At 42.3% G+C, this 19,742-nt stretch overlaps 2 protein-coding genes across 3 annotated transcripts in view; one reads left to right on the top strand and one right to left on the bottom strand.

The window, feature by feature from the left end:
• The first annotated feature begins 5,631 nt into the window (after positions 1-5,631).
• LOC114766901 (fibulin-7-like) lies at positions 5,632-13,286 on the top strand. 2 transcript variants are annotated; one of them, XM_028958257.1, is made up of 7 exons: positions 5,632-5,816; positions 6,671-6,845; positions 7,781-7,951; positions 8,259-8,435; positions 8,791-8,928; positions 9,172-9,307; positions 11,091-13,286. In XM_028958257.1, the coding sequence occupies exons 1-7, from the start codon at positions 5,742-5,744 to the stop codon at positions 11,449-11,451; spliced, it is 1,233 nt and encodes a 410-aa protein (XP_028814090.1). In that variant the 5' UTR covers positions 5,632-5,741; the 3' UTR covers positions 11,452-13,286. The 2 variants fall into 2 exon arrangements, with proteins under 2 accessions (XP_028814090.1, XP_028814091.1); XM_028958258.1 differs by lacking the exon at positions 7,781-7,951.
• glg1a (golgi glycoprotein 1a) overlaps positions 12,690-19,742 on the bottom strand; it is a 21,292-nt gene continuing 14,239 nt past the window's right edge. Inside the window, exons 16-26 of the mRNA XM_028958256.1 lie at positions 19,585-19,673; positions 19,160-19,277; positions 18,959-19,051; positions 18,739-18,876; positions 18,286-18,409; positions 17,907-18,049; positions 17,719-17,820; positions 17,441-17,548; positions 16,290-16,410; positions 15,831-15,937; positions 12,690-15,426 (exon numbers count right to left, since the gene is read on the bottom strand). Of these exons, the coding sequence (XP_028814089.1) occupies positions 15,259-15,426; positions 15,831-15,937; positions 16,290-16,410; positions 17,441-17,548; positions 17,719-17,820; positions 17,907-18,049; positions 18,286-18,409; positions 18,739-18,876; positions 18,959-19,051; positions 19,160-19,277; positions 19,585-19,673 (1,311 nt within the window). The 3' untranslated portion in view covers positions 12,690-15,258. The remainder of the gene's footprint in view (positions 15,427-15,830; positions 15,938-16,289; positions 16,411-17,440; positions 17,549-17,718; positions 17,821-17,906; positions 18,050-18,285; positions 18,410-18,738; positions 18,877-18,958; positions 19,052-19,159; positions 19,278-19,584; positions 19,674-19,742) is intronic.

Here is a 19,742-nt window from a genome sequence, read left to right as displayed (position 1 = left end):
CCCCAGTCTGAGTTCATGAGCCCTCTGGAGCAGGTTTTTATTCAGGATGTCTCTTTACATTGCTGTTGTCTTTCCCTCTATCTTGACTAGTCTCCCAGTTCCTGAAGCTGAAAAACATTGCCACAGCATGATGCTGCCACCACCATGCTTCACTCTAGGAATGGAATTGGCCTGGTGATGAGCAGTGCATGGTTTCCTCCAAATGTTACACATCAAAAGACCAGAGAATTTAGTTTCTCATGGTCTGAGAGTCCTTCAGGTGCCTTTTGGCAAACTCCAGCCAGGCTGCCATGTGCCCTTTACCAAGGAGTGGTCTCTGCCTGACCACTCTACCATAAAGGCCTGATTGTTGGATTGATGCAGAGCAGTTGTCATTCTAGAAGGCTCAGCTCTGTCCACGGAGGACCTCTGGAACTTTGACAGAGTAACCATCTAGTTCTTGGCCACCTCCCCAACTTTAGGTGGCAGGCCAGCTATAGGTAGAATCCTGGTAGTTTTGAACTTTGTCCACTTACGAATGATGGGCCACTGTACTCATCTTTATTGGAGGTCTACAGACAATTCCTTTCACTTCATGCTTGGTTTGTGCTCTGCCATGAACTGTCAACTGTCAGCCTTATATAGATATGGGTGTGCCTTTCCAAATCATGTCCGATCAACTGTTTTTCCACTAGTGGTCTCTGCAGAATCATCTCAAAAATGACCAGGAGAAACAGGATGCACCTGAGCTCAATTTTGAGTTTCATGGGAAGAGCTTACAAATACTTATGTAGCTTCTGAATAACTTTGTACTTATTTTTTTTATTGATTTGCTAAAACAAGTAACAAGTATCTTGCCTGTCAATTAAATATATATGTTCCCCATTCAAAATAAATAGCAAAATAAATTGGCTGAAAAAGAACAATATTTATTTATTTGAATTTTTTTAAATAATAACAATAATGAAAAAATATAACAGTTGTACAAAAATAAACTATATACAATTCCAATAATAAATGGAATAAATGAACTATGTCTACGTTATTGTGCCATTTCTTGAATCAGTTTTTTTCGGAATTGAGGCACAATGGCACTTTCTACAGTGGTGTTATGGGTGTTTTTACCCTATGGATGCCAGGATCCTTCAGTATGCCATCGGTGCAGAGATTTGGGGCTAAAAATTACATTTTATATGAATACATTTGGTATGCAGTGATTTCAATTATGTAACTAATTTGATGTAAACTATACTGTATATTGCACACAGGAATTCAACAAAGAACATCAAGATACATTTACTGTGTTTGTACACGTACAGAGAAAATGTCATACAGTTAAAAAGAATAACTGGAAAAATGTATGAATAATCCTTCTTTATAATAATATATCCTAAAACAGAGAGTACAGAAGAAGGGATCCAAAAATCTGGATCATTTTTGTCTGTGTCAACTCAGTCCTCTTCATCAGATGAAGATTCAACAAGAGAAACTGCTGTCCTGCACCAGAATATGGCCTTCTTTCAGAATCTACCAAACCAGCGATGTCTATCGATGTCTATCATTGCTCAATTTAAATGGTTCCACACCTCGTTCGGGCATTTTCAGAAAAAACACCATTAACACCACTCACCAACCACAAGGTGCAAAAAAAACATATTTTTTCCCTTTTTGGGGGCCTCTCGGTGTCGGAAGGAGTGCATTTTTTAGACTGCATATGGTGATTTTCATTTATGTACATGCCGTTGGAATTAGTAGTATTGATTTTTGTGTGCCATTAGTCGAGATTCTCCATGTTAAGACGATATGTAATGTACATGTTTAAGGGTGTTAATATTGTTATTACCTTTGAGTAACTGAGGTTCAGTTCTGAGGTAGAGTAAGTTTATTTATTTAAAAAATGTCTGGAACAACTTAAAATTTGGTTTAATATATATAAGTATGTCAAACTAGTTAATTGCAATATATGTCATATGTAAAATAAGAATTCACTGAATTGAATACAGTGAAACATGTATAATATAAACATGAAGTTACAGGCAGACATACAGGATCTGTTGGTGACAGAATATGTAAAAGGTGAGATGGAGGAATAGAAATGCCAGGTTTTGAATGTTTGTGTGTGGGGGTGTAAGTATAAAGTGCGGGAATATCAGGTGTATCTGTGTGTATGTATAAGTGAAATTGTATGAAAACACTATGTGTGTAATCTAAATGTTGTAATGTGTAAATGACTTTTGAGAATCTGTGTATGCCTTTATATGTGTGTGTGTGTGTGTGTGTGTGTGTGTGTGTATGTCCATCCATACCAGTCTGCTGCAGGGTGAACAGCCCAGGGTCAATTATGCATCTCTGTTCACCGAACCCATTCACCCAATGTTGATGAAGGTTATTTCTTATCATTTCAAATATATGCAGAGGTTACAGGAAGAACTGAAATGTGTGTGCATGTTGTAGTTGCAGTAATAGGAGTGGTAGCAGTGGTGCAGAAATCAAAAAAGACTTACACACTTCATTACCCAAGCTCAATAAAGGTCCCGGATCTTTAAATAACAAGAGGCTGTACTTGCTGAGGTCACATAATGCATACACATTAATTGGTTTGCACCCTCCTCTTTTCGCCTGAATGGAAACCCATTTGGAGACGTTCATTTTCGGAGAGGTTGGCAATTGTCAGTCCGTTTTTTTTTTTTTTTCATAATGGCTGCCTGCAGAGGAATGACATTGCTTGTTGCCAGCTTATACAGAGTTCATGTCCAACTCTGCTGCAAAAATACTGCTGGCATTAGCATAACAATGGGGGCTAATCCTTCTGTCACTGTCCTTGCTGCCAGCCACCTTAACTCTTCCAGAGCAAGTTTTCTCTGCCGCCTTATCAGAGAGGCTTGACTGAAGAAGTAGAGTGTGTGTAAAAAAAGAAAATCTATTCAACCTTGACAGGACGTTGGGCATGCACACACACAAACACAGCATTTTCTCTGATTCACTTCACTGCTGGCGACTGCACTTATATGCTCACACATAGTGCTCATGCATGCAAAATGCGAACACACACAGACCATGAAAGTTGTGCAACACCTGTGTCTTTGAACCCATTTCCCTCTTCCTTAAGCCTCTATCTCTTTTCCATCTTGGTCCAAACGTGGCGCAATCAATACTCCATTTGCAGGTTAACTGCACAAATGAGGTCATCAGTATATATCACCCTCGCCGGGTTTTTCCGGGAGGGGTGGAGTGGAATACTAACGCGCTCTTGTTTATTTAACCATTCAGGCATATAAAAGGGTTAAACACTATCAACCCACACAGCGCGGTCGATCCAGTTGTCTAAGCAACAAGCCGGAGAACAGTTGCCTCTGTCTTACACCATTGTTTATGAAGTCGCTGAAACCGGGACTGCAGAATAAATCTGGACAACAGAACATCAACATTAGTAACAATTCCAAAGAGCGGAATTGTCAAAGCCAACATGTGGCCAAGTCCTCTTTCACAGCATTTGGTGAAAACTGGCAGAAAGACAAAAATGACACATAAACAAAAGAGACTATTTATTACTTTTGGTGCAACAGGAGCATCTAGATTGATTTTATCTATATTTTCTCAATTTAGAACTTATCTGGAGAAGGACAGGATTTCCATTTTGGATCAGATTTGAATACGATTCTGTTTCAGATATAATCCACAGGAAATTAGACTAGACAAGCAAACAATCCCATGAGGGAAACACAATGACGGCATCTTGCGGATGACTGTTTTTTTTGGGGGTTTTTTTTGGAATCTGATTCTGTCGCCTCCGGACTTTAGGTAAATGTTTAAGCAGCTAAATGTCTGAAAATGTGAAACATTCTGGATTTGTGCTCTCTGATATGAATGATGAAAACATAATAAAACATTCACCAAAGCCCAGAAGGCCAATTCACTCAACAAACAGTGCCCCCTATCCTCCAAATAGGTACAGAAGACACAAAGGAAAGGAGGGTGGGGGGAGATTTGAGGAATGGTGCTGTGAAGTTGAATGTGACGGGGTCAGGCCAAATGGGAGGTTTGCAATGGCACTTGTGTGGCTTTAGAGTCATTCAGAGCTATTTATTTCCAAACCAGACGTATTCAAGATAATTATACCATTCATGTGAAAGGCCATAACTACAGGTTCCCTGCTCCAGTGATGGAATATGGAAGTAATAGGCCCAGCTTTAAAAAAAAAAAGCCAGGGTCGATTAGTTGTGCTTGTGGCTCAAGACAAACAAGACTTCTGCTCATCTGTTCTATGTAGCATAAGTATAGTGTATTACAATATTAATATGCAATTATGCAAGCATTGTATTTCATATTACCTCGAAATGTAACATGTTTTCAGCTGTATCTAAACGATATATACATTTTATATGTAAGTAATCTATAACAAACTATTACTTCGACTTTACTTTAAAGTCTGTATTGAAAAACAACTTTTTGAAGTATATTATACGCATTAGAAAATGAAATGGTGAAACATTTGAACTCTTTAGTACTGATTTCTGAAGTTCCATTGCAGGACTCTTTAGTTTTAAAAACAGGTAAGAGTGACATTCCACTAAACCCCACCACCCTGCCCCGCCCCGTTCATTGTCACAGTGTCAAAAGGGCAGTGGTGGCCTAGCAGTTAAGGAAGCAGCCCCGTAATCAGATGGTTGCAGGTTCAAATCCCAATCCACCAAGGTTCCACTGAGGTGCCACTGAGCAAAGCACCGTCCCCACACATTGCTCCCCGGGCACCTGTCATGGCTGCCCACTGCTCACTCAGGGTGATGGGATAAATGCAGAGGACAAAGTTCACTGTGTGCACCGTGTGCTGTGCTGCTGTGCATCACATATGACAATCACTTCACTTTGAAAAAAAGGGATGCGGGTCAGATGGGCCACAGAAATGGGGGTGTTTCATTAATAATTTAATTATTACTGTTTTGTTGTTATTTAACACTCAGACTTGTGGAAGAAAAAATTCAATAAAACTATTTAGCCTATTTGGAGAGAGAGAGAGAGAGAGGGAGAGAGACATGGGAATGGCAGGGTTTGGGGGGTTTGCAGAATTGTATCTGTGCCGAGGTTACCAAAATCATAATTGTGAACATTTACAAATACAACATTTACAAATATGAACATTTACACAATAACAAAATATCCTTTTTGCATCACTTCTGTGTTAAAAACTACTAGATCCCGCCCCCTAATATGCCATCACCATAAAGAGCTGGATCACATTCGCCTCAATGGGTCTACTGTGAAAAATGACCATTCTGCTGCAGACTGGGAGGTAAGGGGCAGATGCTTGTCTGTTGGTCCCAAAAGGCTGTACTGGCCCAATAAACGTGCCTTGTTGTAATTGACAATCGAGATGTGGGCGTGGTTTCTCCGCATTCGGAAGACACGCCCACATCGCCGCACTTCCACCTCGTGTTTTTTTTTAGTACTAATTTTAACTTTCTTTCTCTTTTTTTACTGAGTTAGAAGTGGTGGGCGGTATTAATTACAGGACTGCCTGTCCAGTCCCGGCCCACAAGTCGGCCCTTTACGCCGCTGCGTAAAAAATGCCGCAGCTGGCGGCGCCGGGGGAGAGTATTTGGCATGTGCTCTTCAAAAAAAAAAAAAAAAAACACACACACACACACTCAGACACACTCACACACACTCACACGCAGGGAGCGCCGCTTTCAGCCTTCCTCTCCAGCCGGGAGTTGGAGATCGCAGGAGGAGAGCAAATATCGTTTGCGACATATTGTGCGCAAATGTGCACGATGGCTCGGGCTGTGTTCGTGCTGGGAGTTTTGGTTCTGTGTCAGATCCGCGCGTCCCACGGACAGGTGAGTATTTTTTCCCCCCTCGGTGCATTTATTTAATCCTGTGTAATGGACGATGAAACACCACTGACACAATGTGCAAAAAAAAAAAAGAGAGGAGAATTTAGGCTAGTGGCAGACCAGATTATCCCTGTAAATGATTAAAAACCAGTAGGGCTATATTGTGACGTCATAATTACGCAATCAGTAACAAATGCTGTGTATATGAGGTCTATTACCATAGTGTGGTTGTAAATGCGACACAAATCTAACAGAATCTCTAATGTGTCTGAAATCTCATGACATCTGACGCTCCGGGTTGGTTTACATTTTCACCAAAAGTGCACAGTGCACAAGGCTGTACACCAAATCTAGGATTATGTAGGATTATAACCTTAAATCGGTTGCACATGACTAAGAATTGACAAACCTGAGTCAAAAAATATGAAGCACACAAGAAAGGCAGCCCTGGCTATAAATAGGCTCCTCACCTATGCTGCAAAGAGGGCTATTCCTTCCTTTTCATTCGCTCCTTTAATTTGCACCGTAGTTAATACCACAGATTAGGTGCCATTTAGTCTGCAGATGAATTCCATATGTCCCACTTGCCCAAGAAGCATTTGATGTATACCTATAGTCTTTTTGCTCTCATGCCGCTTGCGTTTATGAAGCGCATTTATCAAGTAAATGCTTGAGTCTTTATGTGCGGAGTCTTTGTGAACCATTTTACAGTGGAATGAATATCGAAACAGAATTCATTTTTCTAGTTTGCGGCAGGGGAGTAGCTGAATGTGGCCACGTTCCCCCATGCGCTCTATTTGCTTTGATGCCTGCGTTAACCGTAATAGAAAATAACTTGGTGGCTGTGTCTGACCCAGGGGGGCTGCCCCACCAGGCAGGAGCTTCAGGTCATCCTGCGCCAAGTCCACAAGCTGCTCACCACCCATGAGACCTCCTACACGCAGAGCCTGCGCTCCCTGAGGAAGAAACTCAACCTGCTGAAGAACAGCACAGTTCGACAGAGCGCCAAGGACCACAGCCACAACGGCACCGGCAAGGCCCCTCTGCTCCCGATATGGGCTAACAGAAACGGTTGAGAGAGTACTGATGGCAGAACATGAAGCGGCAATTGTCAGAAGTTTTAAATAATAGCTTTAAATAATATAATAAAATAATAGGAAGTGGTAGCAGTGGTTCTAGCTATGGTAGTAGATGAACTGCATCATGCTCTGTATCATGAGTGTTTCAATAATGTCAGATCAAGAAGCTAACCATCCAGCAGGCTCTTTTTGTTTTACTTCTGTTGGCAAAGTAGACTACAATACACTCACAAGGCCTAGTGCAAGGCCTCCCTCTCTCCTCTGATTCGCTATACTTTGTTCATGGGCCAACCACACCGGCATTATAATAGATGATAATGCTGCACTTCAGAAATATTCCCCCAAAATACAGTGTGCAAGATTGAACATTTAGCTCCTGGAGAGTTTTCATTCTGTGAAATACGAGATTGTGTTTCTCCAGAAAACAGTCCACCTCTAACCACCTCTGAAATGCACAGATACCTCCCCTTGGTCTGCACACCCAGAATAAACATTAATAGTAATAAAGATGACCAGCACATTGCACCTTTAAAAGTCCCATTCAAATACAACATGGTTTCATCGATCAGAGCCAATAAGATTCCATGTTGAAATAATGTTCTCTGATGAAAAAGTGAAAGTGAAGTGATTGTCATTGTGAAACACTGCAGCACAGCACACGGTGACACGACGAAATGTGTCCTCTGCTTTTAACCATCACCCTTGGTGAGCAGTGGGCAGCCATGACAGGCGACCGGGGAGCAGTGTGTGGTGACGGTGCTTTGCTCAGTGGCACCTCAGTGGCACCTTACGATTACAGTTATATTTCCTTACCGGCTAGGCCAACCACTGCCCCTACTGCTACCACGCTCCATTATTCGTAAAGCTAATTGGCAGTTCACCCAACAGGGACCTGCCCACCACCGGAGACATTACTCAATGGCAGGAGGCTAGGTGGAGTGTTCACCGTGGGCCACGAGGTTCACTTCCTGTGCAGTGCTGGATATGACCTTGTGGGCGCAGAGACCAGAGTTTGCATGTCGACCCTTCACTGGAGCGGCCAGGCACCTTTCTGCAAGAGTAAGTGCCCGTCAGGGAATACAAGTTAGACTGGCCGGCCGCTTTATTAGGCATGCCTGCCCTGTACAAAGCGGGATGGGCCCATCTGTTACTGTATGTTTGACATCTTAATGCTTCTTCACCATTGGGCAGTTTCTGACAAACGGCAGCTGCTGGCTTGGTATTTTGGGAGAACTGGAATACTGACTACAGTTGGGGGACAGAAGTGTAGTCAGGCTATGATGGTCTACAGCTTATAATTACATATTTATATTCTTATAATGTAATAAAATGACAAAAATGAACAAAGTAATATTTTCCTACACAGACCTTCGGCAAAACCACAGCATGGACTCCTTGACATCAACCTTGTCTCCAGTTCGGTCCCTCGCCCTCAACTCTGGCAACGTGCGACCATCCCGCTGCACACATGTGGAGGGCTCCACCCACTGCACCTGTGACGCCGGGTTCGCTTTAACCGGCTTGGAGAACAGCCTATGCATGGGTGAGGACTTTCGTTTTTGTCGGTAGGAGAAGGTCATGGTCAGTGACAGAGAAAATAACATTAAATGGATTTCCACGGTTCACCCATAAACCCAGGACGCATGTGATAATGTATTTCTTGGTGCCGGTCTGGGTAAATGGGGAGGGCTGTGTCAGGAAGGGCATCTGGTGTAAAGCTTTTGCAGTAGGTTCCCATTGTGATCCATCCTTTAACCATTTTTTGCAGCGTACCAGGGTGCATCATTAGGGAATACATTTTTAAAGCAGTGGCGCTCGTGTGGTGCTTCTGTTATGGCATGTTCACAGTATCGTCCACATGCTCAGCTGTAGGAGTGCATTTCTTGATATCGTTTCAGACATTGATGAGTGTGAGCTGTTCCGCATCACCCAGACTGGTCGGCTCTGTTTGCACAACTGTGTAAATTCGCCCGGAAGCTATCATTGCATCTGCCCCCCTGGATACAATCTTGCCACAGACAGTCACAGCTGCCAAGGTGAGAGAGATCTATGGCCTTATGGGAAGTCTTTGTGTATTCGTGATTAGGATGGTTCATACTAGGGTCTTGGAGGTTTTGAGGGGGGTTATATTGCTGCACGTTATGGCAGATTGTGGTACAACGATTTATTTAAGATAATGATAACTGTACAGTAACTACAGAGCTGCTCTCTAGTAATATAATCATAAATGGCTGAGATTGTGCACTGACTTGGACGGTTTGCCTGTCCTCACTGTGCAGACATTAATGAGTGTGAGAGCCGGAAGCACAACTGCACGCCGGATCAGGTGTGTGTGAACACCTTTGGGGACTACAGGTGTGTGCAGGTGGAGTGCCCCAAGTATCCGAACGCCACCTACATCAAAACAGCACAGCAGTACGTAGTCTCTCCTTTACCGCTACCTTTTCAACCGTCTCAACAGAGCTAATGCACATCGTCAGATCGAAACCTACTCTACATAGCATGAGCCATTTGTTTAATGCATGCAAATGATGTCATTTAGCTTGTGGTGATGATTTCTCACCAGCAAAACAAGCAGAAAAATGTAAAGAGATGATAAAACACAGAATGCCCCAGAAAAGGCTTTGTATTTTTGTTTAGAAAAAAAGTGTCATGGAAGTGATTCAGAAAATACATGGAGCTGAAAATGCATTTCCCTGTCTGAAAAGGGCTACATGATGCAACTTGAAAACATACCAAGAGTTGCTTCTCTCCCCAGATTCTTGGCAGATGACTTTCACTTGTCAGAATATTAAATAGCAATCATTTTTCATTTTTCTTTACATTCACTGACATTGCTAAACGGCAGTAATACCCAATTAAAAAATCAAAGTAGCACTTAATTTTACATTGATTTCCATTCATTTTCAGTGTTGGGAAGGTTACTTTTTGAAATGTATTCCATTACAGATTACAGAATACATGCCTCAAAATGTAATTTGCCATTGCCCGGTTTAACCTCGCCGCTCGGAGGGTTTGAGGAAGGCCACGTGGAACGGAGACGCCGTGCAGTCCTAATTAAAAAGAGGGTCATTTTTCTTGTGCAAGGCTACTTTTTATTTTAACTAAGTCATGGAATATGTTGGTGACCATAAAAGGGGAATACTTTTCAATGGCATATTTTATGTTTCTCTTCCACATTTCAGCTTTATAAATAATGAAATGGTTAAGGAAAAACAGGGTTTTATTATCTGTGATTGCTACATTCATGTAGTTGTAAAAAGCAAGACAATATATTAAGTAATCCAAAGTATTCAGAATATGTTACATTTTAAAAGTAACCTTCCCAACACTGAAGGCAGTGAACTAATCATTACAACCATAGCAACAGCCTGGGTGCCAAACAGCATAATTGAATAAAAGCAACACATAACACATGTAAAAGAAAACCTTTTATTATTATTTTAAATTTATTGTAATTGTGCAACATACAGGTACAGAGCCAGTAAAACATAAGTAGAAATACAGTATAGTTTAATATTATTCATCAGTTAGGCACAGATAAATGAAAATCAGAATCAGAACATTTTATTAAGGAAATTGCTTAACAACAAGAACAAGAACATACAATTGTATATTTATGTTGTGCATGGAGGTGAATTTTGGGAGGGTGTGGTGCTACATCATACAGTATGCACAGGGCAAGAGAGGAAATTATTCCTTATATTAATAAGGAATGTTATGTCAGAAACTCAAGTTAAGTGGACAGGGTCAGGAAGATGATTTCCAATGTTCATGCTATAAATTGGGCAGTAGTAGCGGGTAAGGAGGCGAACTCATAACTGAAGGGTTGTGGGTTCAAATCCTGAATTGCTAAGGTACCGTTCCCTCACACTGCTCCCGGGGGCCTGTCATGGCTGCCCACTGCGCATGAAGGGTTTGATACAGAGGACACATTTCGTTGTGTGTCAGCAAGCTATGATTTTTTTCATTGGCAAAAACAAGCACTTTCCCTTTTAAATCCAGTACTGATGGCTCTAATGAGACCTTGGCATTAGCAGGTATAAGAAAGAAACCACCCAATCCAGACTATGTAATAAGGGTAGGTTTAACCATTGCAAGATGTTTAGTACCAGTTCTGAAACATAATTGGTTGAGCCATTTAGACTGTATTGATCAGGAAGCAGCACTGGTGACTACAGCATTACTGTCTCAGCAGGCGCTGTGAGCGTAATCCATGCATGGTTTGGGACAAGGCTTGCCTCCAGGCCCCGATCTCGGTCTCCTTCCACTACATGTCAGTGGTCTCCAACATGTCCACTCCTCGAGTCCTCTTCAGAGTGTCTGCAGCACGCATGCTTGGAGATACCCTGCGCTTCAGCCTGCTCGGTAGCCAGGGGCGGCGACACTTCTCCGTGGTGCGGTCGGGGCAGCAGACGGGACAGCTGCTGCTGGTGAACCCCGTCCTGGGCCCTGCCACTTTGGAGGCTGATGTGGAGATGAGCGAGCTGGAGAGACACAACCTGCTTGGACGCTACGTCACCAAGGTCACGGTCTTCTTATCACCCTACAGCTTCTAGGATACCCGTTTATGTGTGGTTTGATACGGTCTCGACCAGGGGTCAGCAGAACCCCACACATTAAGCCAATCCTAATAGCAAATGTTAATAACGAATTATATTTGTTCTATATTATATACAATAGAAAATATTGTTTTTATATTGTGCTTTTTTTTTTTTTTCTTGTAAAATTAGTTTTTCTGTCAAGGTTACATATATAGTCTTTCTTTAAATGTGCCCGGACATAAATAAAACATTTAAGATAAAGTTACCACATGCTATTGCAGCATTATAGGTTAATTATTCTGATGCCACCCCGAACAGAAAGGACAGAAAGACTTAACTAGCTGCCTACTGTGCAGACTGTAAACTGCAAAATGATCTTGATCCTGTTTAAGTGACTAAATGACCTGAGCTCACTGGCTTGTTCCTGTGTTGTCAGAACATTGTTCTCATTTCATTTGGGCCCGTCTGTAATCGGCAGCTCATCTGAATTCATCTACTTAAATTGCGCCAACTGCTCAATTTTCACTCAAGGTAGTCAAATAAAACTTTGATGGCCGGCACTCTAAAACAGCTCATCTGTGACTCGCCAGACTTTCATTTATCAGAGGACTGTATTTATTGACCAATGCGTTTGTTATAAAACTTAATGAATAAAGAAGAACCAGATTCCATTTGGACATTGCCACAGTCAGGAGGTTTAAAATGACCTATTAAATTTTAAATAAAACTAAAACCTGTATGCTGATCAAACACGACCCAAGGGCGAAGCCTTGCCAAAGTGACTGAACAGCATGAGGAGGAGATTCCCGGCACGGTGAATTTTATGGAGAATATCTGCAGGCCAGTATTGATTAGTTTTGCTGGAGGCATGCCAACATTAGGAACATGTTACGTTTTCCTCCCCTCTTTATTTCTCATTCCACGCTTTTGAATCGAACGTCCTGGGTGAGGCAGTCAATTCCAAATCAGGACCTGTGAAGGGAGCAGTGCACAGAATTTGAGGTTTTCCTGCAAGAATGTCTCACCACGGTGACAGGAAAAACACACAGTTCTCTCGCTCAGACACACACAAAAATGTATCACACACACAAAAGACTAAAGCGTTTGGCACGAGTTGAGCATTGTCTGCCTCCCTATACATTAAAAAAGCAGAACTGGCCAGTGGGATGTTCCAGGCACTCACTAGCTCCGATTCACTATACAGAAAAAAGAAAAGAAAATACAAAATATAATAAAAACAAAACAATCAACAATAATGTAAAAAGTACTAGACTGAATTTATTAACAATTGTTCAAATCAACCTGTACAGAGAAAAAAATTAAAATAAAATAAAATGCATTTTGCTCTTAAAAGTACATGGCATCATTCTCGGTTCTGAAAAAAAAACACAAAATAAAATTACAAAATATATATATAGTATAATATTTTTCCATGTTATCCTTATAGCATATTTCAGCTGGACTGTAAAAGGAGTTTGCACTTTCAAAATGTACACAGACAGTGAGTACTGACTTCACAGGATGAGTTAACTAGTTACTCCACTTCCTGTACACATGGCTCGTACCGAGCGGGTTTTCAGAACCAGCTCAGGAACAATCAGATCTTCCCAATGGGAAAAAGAACCGTGAGGGAGCGTTTATTTCAAAGACATCGACCAGCCTGGCCGAGGATAAGATGAGTTGTGTCATTTTAAAACTGGAGTGTGAGGACTTGCTGACAAAAATGTGTATTCAGTTTGATTTACTGTAAAGTACTGTACACAGACAAAAAAATAAAAATTCCAGGACAAAATCGTTTTTTTTCCTTTTCACACCATTAGAAGCGTGTGGTAGGCAGTAGTTTGTCTAAATTTTTGGGGGGTTAGAAATACTGAGCTTGTTTTATTTTGTAATGATTCTTTTTTTTAATTAACAAACGCATGCCCTGTGATACCACTACGAAAACTGGAGGAGGACTACTCTTCACGTTCATTATATGGTTTCAGCAGGGAACTTTTTAAAGCGTATCTCAGCAACATAAAGCGTAATAAAAACTCCACTCGCCTAAAAGCACAACCACTTCACGTCCAGTCCTGTTGCAGAAGTTTACAGCTATTTACAGGGGCGGCTCCCCCTCACCGGGCAAGGAGCAGAGAGAGACCACAATATTAAATTAAAAATCAGCAAAACTCCACTGTATGCACTGTACAAAAATGTACACGTTCCGCAGGACCGCCGCTTCCTTGCCGGTGCGGATGCCAGCGGGGGTGCAGAGGGGGGCACTTGGTGTTAAACCAATGGGAGTCATGACTGTAGGACCAATTACAGCCGGCAGAGGTTCTGTTCACTTAGCCAGTGCTGATATTACAGACAGGCAGTCCGGCTTAAGAGAGGTGTGCCAAATGGACCTCATACACGCACACAAAAACAAAAAACAAGGCCTTTAGTGAAGGAAGGAAAAAAAAAAAAAAAAAACTGCAAATGCTATTTCCCATCAAGCATTCTTGTAGGCTCAAGGGTGTTTAGACAAAATTTTAATTTTTGGTTTGGCTTATTTGAACAGGACTAAACCTTCAAACCAACTTGCACAATTAAGAATAAATAAGGCTAAACCCAGAACCCCGGAACCAATATAGCTGGGGGGACATGCACAGAGGACCTTAATAGCATCGTAAAACTCACTGATACATAGGTACAGGCCAGTTTGGCTCAGCCAGCGTGGCAGATTAACGCTGGAGGGGTGTTATGAACCTCGAGGGTCCCTCAGTTACAGAACCTCGGTGGCAATCTGGTCATTCTAGAAAGGAGGACGTCCCAGCTACTGCGTAAAATGCCCAAGACTGTCTTTATTGTGCCCGAACATCCGACCCCCTGAACAAACCCATTCTCCGGTTACAGCTTAGAGGTCACTGATGAGTACAGAGAATGTCTGTATGGCTTAATGGAAGTTCTAAGCACTTTTGGACCCCTGTTTTGAGTAGTTATTACGTGGTCGTGAACTCAGCGTGGCTGAGAGTGGCCAACAGTGTCGAACATGAGAGAGAACTGCGGCTGGTAAAGGTTCAGATGAGAAGAGCAGATACAACTCTCCAATACGCCTGCCGGCGTCTCTTTCTCTCACACACAAACACGCAGCTCAATTACTAGTTTTCTCTAACCCGCACCCCCCCCAAAAAAATAAAAAATACCCGATCAATACATCACTCCCTGCCACTGACTGCTATGACACATACCCTCCTGTTCCCTGCACACATACATTTATTGACAGAACTGCAAAATGGCAGCCACCACCCCCCCCACCCCTCCAAACATGACGCTCCTGCACACAGTTACACTTTCAACCTCATATGAACATTTCCCAAAATAAACCAACGTAAGCTGCAGCACGTGAAAGCAAATGCAAGTAAATAAGAAAAGAATGTGGGGTAAAAACTATAATAAATAGAGGAGCCACACCTCTTGTGAGGTGAGGGTGAAGCGTTGAGTGATTCGAACAGAGCAGAAGAGACGGAGACAAAGATGACGACAGGAGTCTGAAAAGAAAAGCAGCTGGCAGTCCGTCTCTTCTGTCCACATCCGTGGAGATCCAGGTAGAGAAGACAAGCGTAGGCATGAGGACCAGTGAAAAGAACCAGGTCCCAACACAGCCCCTCGATTAACAACCACGGGCCCCACACACACAGCGGTCTCTGCCCCTGCCAGGCCCAAACCCCTCACACCAAACAGGGCAGGGGTGGAGGCGGCTCCACTGGACAGCTGGGGTGGGTGTATGTGGGGGCGGGCTGAGGGCGGTGGTGGATTGTTGGGGTGTTCGGGTTGGCTTGGAGTAGGCGGGGCCGCCCTCTACCTGTCCTTCAGCTGCTGGGTGACTCGCTTGGTGATGCGGCCGCATAGCAGCCCCATGAGGAAGAGGAGGGTGATTGCCATGCCCATCATGGACAGGATGTAGTTCTTAGCCGGGGAGGACAGCACCTCCTCGGTCAGGTCTGAGAAGCCATCTGCTGGTGCTGCCTAGATAGGGGAAGACAAAAAGAGGAAGTAAATTAACCCGCCAAGAGCAAAATACCACACTGCTGTGTTCCCAATCTTGACTTAATGCAGCTGATGTAAACACATATCTGCAAATCAGTAATGATGCCATAAAGCATTAAAATTAACCAAAGAGTATCAACAAATGTAGTTCTCGCAGGGACACTCACTTAAATATCAACATTGATATTAAACAAGCAGCAAAAATAATAAAATCAGTACTTTCAATCAAACATCTCAACACTCCTTATTTAGGGATGCATTAAAATAAAATAAACTCCATGCTGGATTAATCTATACAAATCTGTAATCTTCAGACACGATCCAGGTATGTATGCCTCTATAGAGTATATGTAGGGTTTGTGCAAGTATAGAAATGCATTAACCCTTGCTGCATAGCTCCACATCTCGATTCGGTCCTGAAGCCTCTTCTTGCACTCTGGCTGCAGACGCACTCTCTTGTCCTGCAAAGCCTCCATCAGACATGACATTTCTAGAGACCGAGAGAGAGAGAGAGACACACACACACACACACAAAATGTCAGTCTTTCCATAACAATGAGCTGAAGATGTTGTGCAGATTGATCAATAATACAAACGATAAAGATAAACGCTAAAAAAAAAAAAAAAAAAAAAAAAATCTACACTGATGAAAGCTGTTTTGCCCTCGTTTGCCATTTTAATTGGACATCAGGAACCCTAATAAACAGAAGCATCAGGAGGGCTTAATATTCACCCTGCTGCAACATGGACAGATAATTAGCAGATTAACTACATCAGTCACTTCAAAGCTGTGGGAAACATTGGGCTTTGCAGGGTGTTTGAAGTTTGTAGAGTGGACTTACGGCGCCCTCTGCCTGGCGGGATGGAAGCGCACTGGTGCTTGATGTCCAGAGCACAGGCAGTGTGCAAGACTGGGTCCACAAATATATCAGCCTTACTCTCTTTCAGTATGTTCAATACTTCCTGCATGGGCAAAATAAAAATGCAACGTGAAGAAAGAGGGGAAAAGCATATGTTACCTTAACCTGAGTGTTGGATGCAGGGCTCTAGATTAACTTTTCTTCTTAGGTGCACCAGCACCAAATTTTTGATGGAATCACATTTAACCACCCAGTTTTAAAGGTTCACTTTTTTTTTTCCTTTTTAAAATCACTGTCCATCTAGGCAATATTGACTTAAATTGTTATTAACTAACAATCTGGTTATCATAGAGTTCTTTACTTGAAGCAAAATTCTAAATGACTGAAAATGTGTTTTTTTGCTTAAAGTGCTTCATTGAGATGAAATGAATACAAAATAAATTAATTAAAAAGAAGGTTAAAAGTTAGTGTTTTAAGGGCAAGTGTTTATCATCTTTGATCTTTGCATTATCTGCTGCTTCCTGTTGCTGAAAGTGTAATGTAATAGATGCATTATGCTTTTTCAGCGTTTCATTTCTATTATTTTACAGGGCTCAGGTAAATGAGCGGTGTGCATTTCGATTAGCGCAAAAATGGAGGCTACATAAAACAATATTTAGACATTATGCTTGTTCATATTTTATCCTGCAGTCCCTCCAGGATTTTCCATGTGCGCTGTCAGTACCCAATCGGTACCACTTGCCTGATCGGTTCCGCACCTGCAGTGGTACGGATTGGGCAGACGAAGACACTTAGTACACCCCAAACTGCGCCGTGAGCGAAGGATTACTGACAGACTGAAGGCTTGTTTTATTTTATTTATTGGGTCTGCAGTCTTTTTAAAACCTTTACACTCGAATTTAGGACTTTTTAAAGCTCCACGGAAAGCCTGCCTTGCACTTTGTACTCTCGCCCAAAACTAATGACTTCCTTACATGTCTAAGGGACAATGGTAGTGAGTGGGGTTTGAGCCTGGGTCTTCTGGTTCATAGGCGAGAGTGTTACCCATTAGGCTACTGCCTTATATGTGTCTGTTCCTCAAACCACAGGGAGCTGTCTGCTTATTCCAGTAGAAGATGCATGCAGAATTTTACCTTTTTGCAGCCCTCATGTTTGATCTTCAGAAGATTCCCTTTCAGGCACTCCTCCACCTGACCCGTCTGCTCCTGTGCTGCCACCTCCTCTGCACACAACCGAGGGATCTGCATGTGCAAAACACACTCAGCACACAGTTTTATTGGTCTTTATACCTACTTTTATTAACATGACGTGCTTTACATCAAGGTTTACAAAATACTACACATTTACCCCCCCCAATCCTGAAGTTCTAGCCTTCCCGTTATTTGAATTAACACTAAACAGGTCCTGTCACCTCCTCAGAACATTGCATCTGTAGCTGAGGGTCCAAACGGTAGTCCAGAGCAGACTCCTGCAAGATCACCCGTATCTGGTCTTCACAGTCTGGAGAGAGGCGCTGTGCACAGAAGACAATACGGGTTATCCACAGCTTACCTCAGTAATGTGTCTTCTTGCTCGCTATCCTTAGTGCATGTACTTTACCTGGTCTGCATATTTTAGCTTCAGGCAAGAGATGACCTGACCCTCCAGCTCACTGTCATCTTTAGCCTTGATGAGGATGTTCTGGCAAAATTTAGGGAGGTCAGCCTTACAGGCCTTCCTCAACACTGGGTTCAGCCTGTAGTCTAAAGAAGACAAGGATATTCACAAAATGCCCACTGACGAAAAGGCGATGGCTGAATGATAAATCATGTACAACAGCAGCCTCTAACTGTACATCTTTGAAGAAGGTGGACCTCAAAGTGGCCAAGGACTATGGATACAATGCAGAATTTTTGAAATATAGCAGTGTTGCAATCTAGCACATCAGTCCAGGAAGAGTAATTTATGCACCGTTATGCTTATCTACTTTTCTGTGTACCTGTGTTCTGGGTGATCTGTCTCTTGGTTATCATTTGTTTGCACTTGGGGTCCATAAGCTCGCTGTTCTTGTTTTGGATCAGGCACTGCAGCATGTTCTTGGCATCCGCCTCCGTACAGAACCTCTGGGCAACAGACAATACAGTTATAAATCTTGAAGGAGGGAAAACACACAAAAAAAAAAAAAAAAAAAAAAAAAAAAAAAAAAAAGTGAGAGAGATTACAGGAAGCATTTTGAACATTTCTTCCTGCATGAGGCAATCAATCCTTAACGATTAATTAACTAAGCAATTTGCAGGAAAGGTGCAAAATATGAAGCATAATACACTGATCAGTGAGAACATTATCCTCACCACGCGAACACGGAGGTGATCTCCATAATCCACAAAAACCGCAGACCTGTCAAGGCAATGGTCTACATTCCTTGATGCACCTTTAGTAGACCCTTACTCACCCGGATCATCTGCTTGCAGACTCTTATGAGCTGGAAGTCCAGCTCTGGATCGATCATCTCTGTCTCCTGAAGCTTAAACACTTTCTGATGGCAGCGTGAAGTGAGCTGTTTCTTGTTCTCCTTCAGACACTCAATCACCTGATGGTCACACAGCACACTCAGCATCTTCATGCAAGTCTCGGGAATTTAACAATCAGTTGTGTTTTGCGTGCGGTTTTACCTGAGCATTTCCAAAAGCAACATTTTGGCACAATTTTCGGATATCATTCTTGCAGTTGTCAAAGAGATCAGGCTCCAGACGAATATCTTCAGACTACAAAAGCAAAAGTATAGAACAAGGTGACCTCAGAAGCATGTGTACTGGCAGAATGGGGACTGAAGAGTCCTATGAATGACTTGTGGGTAAGATGGAGGCTCTCACCATCTCCAGCTCCTCCACTCTGAGTTGTCTTCGACACTTCACAGATACTCTCTGGTCCTTCATTTCTGTGAGGGTGTCATTTCTCACGGTGGTGCTTAAACAGATCACTACGTCCACCCTGAATGAGACACAAGAAAGAAATGAAAACCAAAAATTTTCATATCACAAAGTTATATGGTTCCTAGTTTGTTGCATATCAGAGCATTGTGTAGAACTTGCAAAACGGTTCATCTGGTATCTTCTTTTATATAAAATTCTTATAAGAATCAACTTACATTCGATGAACCACCATGAAGTGAATCAAAGTTGTAACCAGATAAGGTCATACCTCTCTCTAACACACACACACACACTTATCTTATCACACATTGTATCATGTCAAATAAAGGGATATTTTCATCAGACTTGAATCAAGCAGCACTCACTTCTTCTTGATGTTGGGGCACAGTTTGAGAACATCATCTTTGCAGGCCATCTTAAACTTGTATGAGAATCGGAAATCCTTCATCTGGATCTAACGACAGGGATAAAAGTGGACTGAGGGTTACTGGACCACAAACACCAAAGCATCAAACAGTTTGAT

Source organism: Denticeps clupeoides, chromosome 17 (assembly GCF_900700375.1).
Source record: "Denticeps clupeoides chromosome 17, fDenClu1.1, whole genome shotgun sequence".
Classification (NCBI taxonomy): Eukaryota; Metazoa; Chordata; class Actinopteri; order Clupeiformes; family Denticipitidae; genus Denticeps; species Denticeps clupeoides.
The sequence above is the reverse complement of the archived record's forward strand: the minus strand, read 5'-3'. Positions and strand labels throughout refer to the sequence as shown.